The sequence below is a fragment of the Panthera tigris genome, chromosome B1 (assembly GCF_018350195.1).
Source record: "Panthera tigris isolate Pti1 chromosome B1, P.tigris_Pti1_mat1.1, whole genome shotgun sequence".
NCBI classification, from domain to species: Eukaryota; Metazoa; Chordata; class Mammalia; order Carnivora; family Felidae; genus Panthera; species Panthera tigris.
In genome coordinates, this window is record NC_056663.1 from 113715149 (window position 1) to 113726966 (window position 11818).

The following is an 11818-nucleotide window of genomic DNA, read 5'->3' on the forward strand; positions in this document are numbered from 1 at the left end:
ATTTTACTCAATGAATGGCTACATTGAAATCCACCTTGGAATTAGAAAAAAATCACCTGGGATAGAATTTTACTGTGAAGATCTCGGAACAAGAACTAGTTGAGCAGCTAGAGAAGTGATGTTCACAGCCAGTCAGGGAAAACCAGAAGACCTGGCAAGAAGAAATTAGGGGAAGACCAGACCGGTGCAGGGGTGTTTCTAGATGTGCTCACAATTGTGTTAATTACTGAAAACAAATGCCTGAAGGGAGTTCTCCTCGCACACAACCACTTACGACTCTAACATGCATGCAGCCCGTGCTTGAGTATTTAGAGGGGTACAGAATTGCTACCTTACAAGGCAACCTGCCAACTACATTTTGAGACCTTAGACCTACCGACAGTAGGTTAGGAGAGTTATAGGTAGGAATGAGTAATTATAGATGGAAAAGTTAATACCATTGGTTAATTAAATCATAAAATAAGTGGCCCTCTTGGTGCAGTGGTAGCGTGTCAGTCTCATAAAACAAACAGAAAAGGTGTTAATTAGAAAAATTATTTATTTCTGCTCCTTTCATACACCTTATTGTGCAGGAAACGGTCTTGCAGACACATCTGAAATAATGTACTGTCACACACTCTGTTTAAAGGCAAAGCACCATAGGTAAAGCTGATCGTCTGTCCAGAGTTCTCAGCTTATGGGATCTCGCTTCCTGATTTTACATTAATTTTTGAAAGTCACAAATATCATCTCCAAAAAATGTTAAGGGGGGCTGTAAAAAATAATCACTTTATTCAGTATTACAGCTGTAGAAACGGAGTATATTTTCTTTAAGAAATGAAAAACTAAGAAGAAAATGCCACTTAACATCATTGGTACGTCGGCATAGGCCAGCAGGAAAAATACTGTGATAAGCTTGTCTCTTTGATACCAAGAACACATTCTAGTTCAAGCTTTAACATGCTTCCTATGTTTTCACTAGATGCTTCTTTTCTGCTGCTTCATTCTTTTCCATAGTTCACGTCAGAGGATTGGTACAGCCTTTAAAACTTCATTAGCAGGAGCAAATCCAATATCCACAGATTTCATCCCAAAAGGCATTTTAACCCATCAGATATCCCCTGCAGGAATAAAATTTATAAACACAGAAAGTGAAAAGGAAGCAACATTTCAAAACACCCCAACAAATTTTATGATGAATCAAATGCCAATCTGAAAATATAATTGTGACTCATCCTTATGGTTTTTATTTCGAATCTTGCCTCCCCAATAAATAAATATATTACTGGGCTTCAGTTCCATTACCCTTTCCCCTCAAAGCATACAGTTACAAACCAATATGGCTCCAAACCTGGAAGCAAATGAGCAGAGACTCAAACACCCACAGAGGCTGTTAAAAAGCCAGGCCATGAAGCTATCCTTCAACAAGGACTGATTTAAAACGCAATCAAATAGCTAGGTTATCTATGTCCTCAAATCACAGAATTAACAACAAAAAGAAGAGAAAGGAAAGGATAAAATGACAACAGGTATACAATGATAACAATGAGAAATGGCAGATTACATCAAGGAAATAAACTGAACTGAAAAGTATTGCTATGCCTAATTAAGCGTAAATGGAAAAGGATTCTGAGTCTAGAAGGCAAAATTATGCTTAATGTTCAGTGTCCAGCAAATAACCGTTATCAAATAATATTTGCTGAATACAAATGTAAATGCTAAGGAAGCAATAAAACAGTTTAGAAAGTGGTGGGTCAAAAAAGAGGAAGATAAAGTTTTAGTACATGTACTAAAGTTAAATTTCAGTTACAGGGAAAAATTGCTTATATGCATTCTCCTAGTCCCTAAATGATATTATTATTACACATTTACTTTTACTTCTCATTTCTCCTTTCCTTTAGAATTCTGAACTGATCTCATGATCTCAGGATTCACGCAGGAGCTCCCTAGCTTTTTTCATCAGGTTTAACACATGGTAGTTCAAATCGCTAAAAAGGCAATTGTTGCCACTCTGTCCTCAACTGCATAATAAAATCTATTCAATAGACTATTTCATATAGCCTTTATTTTTTAAATTTTTTTCATGTTTACTTATTTTTGAGAGAGACAGAATGCAAGTGGGGGAGGGACAGAGAGAGAGAGAGGGAGACACAGAATCCAAAGCAGGCTCCAGGCTCTGAGCTGTCAGCACAGCTGACGTCCCTATACAGCTTTAATAACATACTTGCCTAAAAATAGAAACCCATCCCTCTGCTCTGAACTAAACACTTTTCCTAATTTTAGAACATTACACCATGGGGTGCCTGGGTGGCTCAATCGGTTAAGCCTCTGACTTCAGCTCATATCATGATCTCACGGCTCCTGAGTTCGAGCCCCGCATCAGGGTCTATGCTGACAGCTCAGAGCCCTGGAGCCTGCTTCAGATTCTGTGTCTCCCTCTCTCTCTGTCCCTGCCCTACTCACACACACACACTCTCTCTCTCTCATCTCTATCCCTCTGCCCGTTCTCTCCCACTCATGCTCCCTAAAATAAAAAATTTTTAAAAATTAAGAAAAACCTAAATAATTGCAATAGTAAGATGGAGGCAATCCAGAGAATTAAGCACTTTCCAAAGCTTTTTTTTTTTTTTTTTTTTTTAAGCAGTAGATAGCTCTGTTATCCTCAAAGTCAAATACCTGAGCTAAAAAGAAAAGCACTTATATCCTAAGGAGAAGACCTGAAACTATAAGGAAGAATGAGAAGCTTAAGTAGAATAAAAACAAATCTGGCTCTATGGACAAAACCAGCCCACCTGTTTTATTCCCCCCAGATTTTTTTTTTTTTTCTGAGAGAGCATGGGGGAGGGGCATGCACGGGTGAAGGGCAGAGGGACAGGGGAGAGAGCATCTTAAAGTAGGCTCCAGGCCCAGTGTGACAGAGGCTCAATCCCAGGACACTGGGATTGTTACCTGAACCACAAATCAAAAGTCTGATCCTCAACCAACTGAGCCACCCAGGCGCCCCAAACCAGCCCACTTCTATTCTGCTACATTTCTCCAAACGTTCCATCTGTTTTGGTTGGTGATTTGTAGTAGCCTCTTGATCTCTCTAGGAGCCTCCTCTTTTCTTGTTTTGCTCTGGAAAACTTCAGCCTCTTCCATACCAAGTGTATCTTTTCCAACAGGGACAGAAAAAAAGAGGAACAAAAAGAGGAGGCCGGAGTGCCTAATTCTTCATACAACTTAGCCAATGGCTAAAACTGTTTTCCCCAGACAAAAATAAGGGCCACTGGCAGAGGAGTCTGAGGGAACTATGTGGCCACACAGATATTCAGCTGACAGAGAACGCTGCTCTTTTCCCATCTTTCCCATCCTGCCTTAGCATGAGAACATGACTGCAGGAGAAGTGAGTGCTTTGGACTTTCTAGGGGAAGTCTGCCCATTCTACTCTAGATGTTACGGTGGACAGGTTAAGCCACAGAATAAGTGAACCTGTGAAACACACACATCCTGTATTCTCTTTTACTGTCTATTATAATAAAATACGGGAGTATCAGTTCTAAGAAATCAGTATAGTTGAAACTTGACGTTTAATATACTCCCTGAAAAATAAATTTACAAAGAGCTAATCTTTGTATGGTATACTTGTCCAATGTTCCTGCAGTTACTAATTCATCCACAGGTGAAATAGAATATAGGGAAATGTGATCAGACTTGTCCCTATTTCAACTTAATGATCTCAAATGGAATTATAAAAGTTGCCATAAAACCAATTTTTTTTGTTTTAAACATATTGTATGTTTTCTGAAACAAAATCTTCTTATACACACACACACACACACACACGATCCTTTTCCCATCTTTTTGGAGAGGCACTAACTCCCTCCCTGTCCAAGGCTTAATGGGTTTTCCTCATACCAGTATTCAAAGAGCAGCAGTAATTAATGCCTTGAAAACATTCCCTACTATCACTATTACTACTGAAATCCCATATGTTATAGATTAAGCAAAAAGCAATTTAAAGAAACAAGATCTCCAGTCAGTGGTCAGTGACATTGTAGCAAAATAACCATTTTTCATGAACATGAATGGAGATGACAGAAAGACAACTGGTCTCAATTTTACTACTAACCATAGCTATAACCTTGAACAAGTCACAAATTCCTTTGGTTCTCAGCATTTTCATCCATTTAAATGAGGGTTAAATTAAATCCTCTATGATTTTATGTGATCCAAGTGATTATTTTACCAACTTGCAACAAAAGTTAAACTGCTGATTATACAAAGTACTTGATAACTTACGGCAGTTTCATTCTCATGAATACTCTAGCCATGAAAAAACTCAATAGGACACAGACGAATCCAATGAATAGAAGAAGAAATCTATTGAGTTTTGGAATGTTTGGTGCATTCGATCGGTCCAGGATTATGAAACCTAAACCTCCCATTGTGAACAGGAAGCTGGATGCGAGTCCTTCCATAATATATTGTCCATTTACTCTGAAAAAGAAAAACCAGATTAAACAATAAATGAAAATTCCCAGAAAAATAAAAAACCTGTCTTTAGATTGAAAGACCTATTTCTGCTTAAATATTTTTGTGCTGCTTTTTTATTCTTAACCTTACAACTATTTTACCACATTTCTGTATATTCATTTCAATTCCTGCCATGTCTGAATTATGAATCAAGCACTATTCTAGGTTCTGGGGATACAACAAAATCTGTGTCTTCATGGGGCTTATGTTCAAAAAAGTTTTAGAACCTCAGCTAACACAACTGTCAATGTAAAATCAATGCTGAGATTTTAATTATTAGCTTAAAAAGCAAATTAGTGTATGTATAGAAACCCTTAACCCAGAACTTTTGTTTTGCTTTTAAAAATAATGACATTTAAACTTCTATCAAATTCAAATTTGAATTGGTAAGAAATGTTTCTAGAAGTTTCACAAGAGTAAACCTCTTGTTTCAAAGGGAAAATTTTATTATTTTTTTTTTCAAAGGGAAAATTTTAAAAGGAAGTATTTTTAACTAAGGCTCCATGAGCCCCACAAGAATTTCCAGCAGTCTATAAATCCTTAGTTATATGCAAATTTTATACATACGTATATCTGTTTTTTTCTAGCAATACAGACCTTTCAAAATTCTGAATCCATGGATCCCCAAAAAGCAAATTCCTCTGTTAAAGGGATAATTTATAGAAAGGTATATCTAAAGAAGGTATATTTTTTGTTAGCTAATTGCCTTAATTGAAAACACAATACACGCATACACAAAACACAATACATAATACATTTTGAGCACTGGGCTCAAAATTCCAACAGTACCAATGATAACAGTATGAAAGGTTTCCCTACCATCAAGATCTCCTGTCATCTAGATACCCTCACTCCCAGAGAATCACAAACATTTTTTCAGGAATATGCTATGTATGGAACATCATTAACGTTCAGGATGAATACAAATATATAGCTATGTTTAGATGGACAGTTATCAAGTGGATTTAGAAAGCAACATAATAAGCATTGCCCAGGTAAGCCAAACCACACCGGAATGGTGATTCATTACTCAAATGGAACACCTAAGTCTCAAAAATTATTTTTAATGTTTATTCATTTTCAGAGAGAGACAGAGAGAGAGAGAGAGAGAGAGAAGGGGAGGGGCAGAGAGAGAGGAAAAGAGAGAATCCCAAGCAGGCTCCACATGGTTGGCACAGAGCCCAACAGAGGGCTCAATCTCATGAACCATGAGATCATGACCTGAGCCAAAATCAAGAGTCAGAAGCTTAACCGACTGAGCCACCCAGGCACCTCAAAAATTATTATTATATTTTATTATTTAATAGTATAGTCTAGGGGCTCACAGATTTTTTTCTTAAATGGCCAGATAATACATGTCTCAGGCTTATAGGCCATATGGTTTGTGTCAAACTTAGCACTGCAGCTTGAAAGCAGCCATAGATAGTATATAAACAAATGGGCATGCCTAGTTCCAATAAAACATTACTTACAGGGGCGCCTGGGTGACTCAGTCAGTTGAGTGTTCGACTTCAACTCAGGTCATGACCTCAAGGTTCATGGGTTTGAGCCCCGCGTTGGGCTCTGTGCTGACAGCTCAGAGCCTGGAGCCTGCTTCAGATTTGGTGTCTCTCCCACTCTCTCTCTCTCTGCCCCTCCCCCACTTGCTCTCTGTCTCTCTCAAAAATAAATAAACATTTTTAAAATTTTTTTTAGATTAAAAAACATTACTTACAAATAAACTGGTACCTGCAGTTTCCTCATCCCCAGAATAGCCTATAAATGTATTTTAAACCAATACCCTCCTTTAAATAAGTGATCATATCACTATGAAATATATTATTTCCTAATAAATAATATACTTCTGTTCTTGCCCACTTCCTGCATCTCTGCATTTAGCATTTTAAAACAGCTATTATCTAAATGCAGATGGACCCATAGGTTTCACTGTATTTTTAAAAAGCACTCATGCCCCAGCAACCTTCTTTCCCACCAAATCATTCAAAAAGGCAACTGTTACCTGTAGGCCAAGAAGGCTACTGGCCTCTGATGTCCATGTTCATCGGTCATAGAGCCAACACTTGGAGGTTCAACAATAACATCATAAATTATTCCTATATGAAAGATAATAGTACAGATTAGATTGGATTCCTAATTTTTAAAAAGGATTAGAGTTTTCATCAGTCTCTAAAGATTCATTTATATTTAAACAGACTGCTTAGATATATTATTATAATCAAGTGAGGCCTAGCTAATCCCCTAAACTTTAGATAAACCTTTCAGAAATTCAACTCAATATTTTAGCATACTATCTCTAAAACAGGTATTTCATAAAAGAAATTCATTCAGTAACTGTTTCTTATACTCAAGAATTCCTCCATAATAGGGGCGCCTGGGTGGCTCTGTCAGTTGAGTGTCTGACTTCAGCTCAGGCATGTCATGATCTCGTGGTTTGTGAGTTCAAGCCCCGTGTCAGGCTCTGTGCTGACAGTTCAGAACCTGCAGCCTGCTTCAGATTCTGTGTCTCCCTCTCTCTCTGCCCCTCCCCTGCTTGCACTCTGTCTCTCTCTCTCAAAAATAAACATAAAAAAAAAAATTACTTCATAAAGGAGATTAAATATTAAAGGCTATTATTTTAGTTCAAGAAAATGCTGTCAATTGAGGGTACTGTGACTAATTTTCTTGCTTAAATGTAAAATAAGGAGACATTTTTAAATCATACCAATAGGCAGACAGGCAATACTAGAGATTCATGATCATTAATGTCCATCACTTATGTCACGATGTCCCTGTGATCATTAATTCCATCAACATTAGTATTTTCCGGATCTCCCACTGTCCACATCTACTCTCCAACATCCTAACTTCCAGCTTTTCTTAAGCATCGTTAAGACTGTGTCTCCCTCACCCTTGACTAACAAAGCAATCACATTGGGCTTCTCTAATCTCTCCACCACCACCACCAAGCCTACCAGCTGGCATCTACAGCCATCCCTTCCTCCTTCCCTCCAGCTCCAAGAGAGGAAGAGTCCCTCCTCCTACCAATGTGGGATTGCTTCTGCAATTATCAGGACTCCATCCCCTCCTGCCTTCTCAGAGAATTTGTTCCTTTGGCTATCGCTCCTCCTTCCTGTATTTCAACCCTCTCCTTCCTACATCAACCTTCCCTGGATTCCAGACCCTTCTAGTTAAATCCTATTACTGCGCTTCCTTTTTGAAAAAAAGTGAGACTTCCTTCTTGGGGAAGAAAAAAAAAAGGTAAACTTGTTGTCTCCCTTTCCTTACTTATTCTTCAGTCTTCAACTCACTTGAACTTGGTATCTGCCTCCGCTGATCTTACTCTTGCTAAAGTTGCCAATGATCTCATGGTGTCAAATTCAATGGACATTTTTCAGTTATCTTAGGAGGCTTCCCGGCAGCACTCAATACAGTTTACTAAATCCATTTTCCTTGGGGGAAAATTGGTTTCTCATGGCTTTTGTGATACTCCTGTCCATGTTTTCTTGCTACCTCTCGCAGGGCCTCCTCTTCTATAAAACCGCTACATGCTGGGAATTCCTTAGGGCTTGATCCACTGTCCTCATTGTCCACATTCCCTCCGGAACTCAACCCATCCCTTCCCAGGGCTTTCAGTTCCATGCACTAATGAAGGTCAATATGCCAACACCGATCAAACAATGTTAGCCCCAGTTGAATTAGATGTAAGCTCCCTAAGCACAGGGACTTTCACTATGTTCTTCAATACCTGGCTTATGAGAGGCATTCAAAAAACATTTGTTGTTAACCAACTTCAATACAGACCTATTTTCTCAATTCTAGACTCATATCTGCAAACTTGACATAACCATGCCCAACTGTTACATATCCCGAAGTGACCTGTGGTTCACTGTACCCCAGCAAAAACCATCTCTTCAATCTCAGAAAATGACACTTCCATCTACTCAGATGCTCAAACCAAACACCAGTTTAAGATTCCTTCGCACTGCATTTTCCCCAATCACTCCTGATAACCCAATCAATCCATCAAGACCTACTGAATCTACTTCCAAGCTATCTTTCATTGTATTTTCCTCCTTCTCCACTGCCACCAACCTAGTCTTAGTCAACTACAAAACCCACCTAATTGGTCTCTTGGTTCCGTATCTGTCCATCCTTTTCCCTTTGCCTACTATTTCCTCTCCCCCAATTCTTTACATTTTGGCTAACCTGTCATTTCCCCAGGAACCACACTGCAATGTGATGTTCCCAACTCCTGTTATTTTCTCATAATCTTTTGTTCTTTCCCTTCAGTGCAACTCTGGCAATTTGTAATGGAAAAAATAACGCAGTGGAAAAAGCTTTATGTGATATTTAACCAACCTCAACCATGACATTATAAGCTTCAGAAGGACAGCGTCCTTATGTTTCGTTCACTGTCGTTCCCAGTACCTAGGGCCTGGAACTTAATCGAACCTCAATGCATTGTTTGCTGAATATTTCTCAGCAATGAACATTATTTATGGAAGTACACTCACAGTTTTTAGAAGAGACTCCTTTCCAGTGGCAAAACCGATTCCTTGTATGAGACACCTCATGGCCTTGGCCACTAAAAAGTGTCCTTTGCAATTTGCCCCTGGGATTGGGGCAGAGAATCTCCCCATTACAACAATCCACGGGAATAAGTGGACAGAATTAAAACTGTGAGGCTTCTAACAAAGGCTTGGACTCCAAGGGAGGTTAGGGTTAGGAGAAGAGACCAGCAGATCAAAGCAGACGAAGACTCATTTTTTGTTAAAATCACATGCATTTTAAATTTCATTTATTCAATACAGCACCCATTAACGTGCTGAGCAAATGTTAATGTTAATGCAATGTTAGGATAGCATCTTACCAACATAAAAAAAAAATATTTAAAATATATTTTACTTAAGTTAACTATCATTATTCTAGATTTGGGATGGGAGTTGATTCAAAGACAAATCCTAGTACCAAGCCCTCAAAGTTTCACATTCTTCCCTCTTAACAACTCTTTTCACATCTATGAAAATAAAGATGCCTATGGCTATTCCCTTAAAAAGGGTACTTTTGCTGTCCCTAATCTGTAAGCTTCAATTTTATAACACCTAAGTTAAGTACCCCACTTCTCAAAATCTGGAAATACAATAGAATAGTCTTGAGTACATCATGGAACTGTGGCTTGCAAGGGTGGTGGCCTGAAAATTGTAGCCGGATTGCCAACTCATCACTATACAAAACAACGCCCCTTTTGCAACTTTTTATTTGGAAAAAAAACAAAACACCAGGATAGGACAATTCTGGAGTGTTTAATAGTACTGCTATTTTCCTTATTCTTTAAATTTTCAACCTCTGCTTTTTGAAATACAATACCTTCTGCAAATCTAACTTCAATCTTAAATATTAGTCGAAACCGTGGATTTGGAAATTTCCATTCACGTTTATTGTTGACCAGGGCAAAAAGCAACAACGGACCCTTAGGTGTGGGTTAACAAACCCCAAGGATTGTCATGTCTCTTCCACGTTTCCAGGGGCTGTACACAAAGATAAAAGTCCCAAAACCCTCCTGACCAACCGAGTAGAATGGGCAAGACTAGACTTCTCCAGGGCCTCTGTCAAACAATTTACAGGAGGGGATGGGAGTCCTGATAATTGCAGGCAATAAACAGAATTACAATCTGGGCTTGAAAAATATATTCAATTCGCATCCCTAGGCTGAGGCTAGAAGTGCGGAAAGGCAACGGGCGTGAGAACACGGAGAACAATGAGAGTAGCCTCTCAGGACACAGGACAGGGCGTGAGGGCACATGAACCTCTGGGCTGTTAATACTTGAGACCCCAGAAATTCCCTCCACCCTGCGAAAAGACCTAGAGCACAGCGATGCTTCCCCCGGGGCTGAGAGCGGAACGGACGCGCCTCGGGGGCCGCCGGCTCTCCGCGTCTCAGCGCCTCTCGGGCCCGAGCCAGCCCGAGTTACCTCCGGTAATGAGGAAGTAAGACACCACCACCAGAGCGTACACCGTCATGGCCGACGGCATATGCACCCAGGGCGGCTTCTTCAGCTTCAGGTTGGGGCATTCGAGCACTAAGAACGGGACCCGGTACAAAGTCTCCATGCTGGTAGCGGCAGGGGAGCCTCTCGACCACAAGCCCCACGCGCCACCCGGAAACAGGCCCGCCCTCCCGTTCGCCGGCGCATGCGCCAGCGAACGGAACTTGCAGGTCCGTAACTCTAGGAGACCTATATATATAGGAAAAAGAAGAAACTACGAAGAATGAGTAAACAACACGATTTAAAGCTATATCTTATTAAATCTTGTTAAGCATAAATTTGAATAAGAAGCTCAGTTATTGCTAATGAGTAGACAGGTGATTTATATACCTTCAAGGACCTGCAGGGCGTCAGACGTGGCCAAGCCGGAGAAGCAGAGGAGGCAGTCTACATCTGAGCCCCTCCCACTTGCCGGCGCTGGGGATTTGGAAGCTGATTGGATGCGGGCGTTCTAGGTTCCCAGAGCTACAGGATGAATGGAAGCGTTTGGGACGTTCTGCCTTTTCCATTAGCGGTTTTTTCAAGAGCCTGAGAAAGTCCTAGTTGCTGAACTTTTGCTTCACGATGTAGTTGTGGGGACAATCATAATAACAATTGTTATTAATAATTGCTAAACTAGTATATTATCAAAGTTGAAAAAATATCCAGTCCAGATCTATCAAAATTATCAAGAGGGCATCTCCACAGGATGCCTAAAGCTGATACCTTGATGTGACCAAAATACTATTTTAAATAACCCATGTCCTACCCTCCACTTTGCTTCTCCCTCAACCATCTCTATCCTCATAAATACTAAAAACTTTCTGGCCGAAAATCTTGAAATCAGCCTGGTTTCTCTATTAAAACTCCATATCCAAAACATCAGCAATAATTAATGAGGGGGGTTTACACGGAAACCAGTATTTATACATGGGAAGATTTTCTGGGAATTCTAAAGCAGAATGTTTCTGAACTTAGCATGGTTTTATAAATGAGGAAAACTTTGGAACAATTAAAAATATGTTGCCTTGAAAAAATAAGGGTAAGAATAGAAATTCAAAGTTTGTAAGCTTCCTTTGTAGCTTCAGGAGGGAAACATTAATTAACCACTGCTTGGCAGATACTGTGTTAAGTGATTTACACTGGTTCTTATTTCATCTTCATGACAACTCTATTAGGTGAATTCTATCGTCAGCACTTTACATATAACAAAACTGAAGCTTGAGAAGTGAAACTTACAAAGTGTAGTAGTTTGTGATTGGCTGAGACTTGCTCTGAATGGAAATAAGATTTGAGATGCTTAAGATGGGGCAAGTGTA

At 39.5% G+C, this 11818-nt stretch overlaps 1 protein-coding gene across 1 annotated transcript; it reads right to left on the bottom strand.

Annotated features, from left to right (window-relative positions):
• Positions 1 to 520: 520 nt before the first annotated feature.
• On the bottom strand, positions 521 to 10646 carry OSTC (oligosaccharyltransferase complex non-catalytic subunit). The gene is made up of 4 exons (XM_007080806.3): positions 10446 to 10646; positions 6494 to 6587; positions 4261 to 4458; positions 521 to 1100 (listed from the first exon to the last, which is right to left on the bottom strand). The coding sequence occupies exons 1-4, from the start codon at positions 10582 to 10584 to the stop codon at positions 1082 to 1084; spliced, it is 450 nt and encodes a 149-aa protein (XP_007080868.1). The 5' UTR covers positions 10585 to 10646; the 3' UTR covers positions 521 to 1081.
• Positions 10647 to 11818: the final 1172 nt, after the last annotated feature.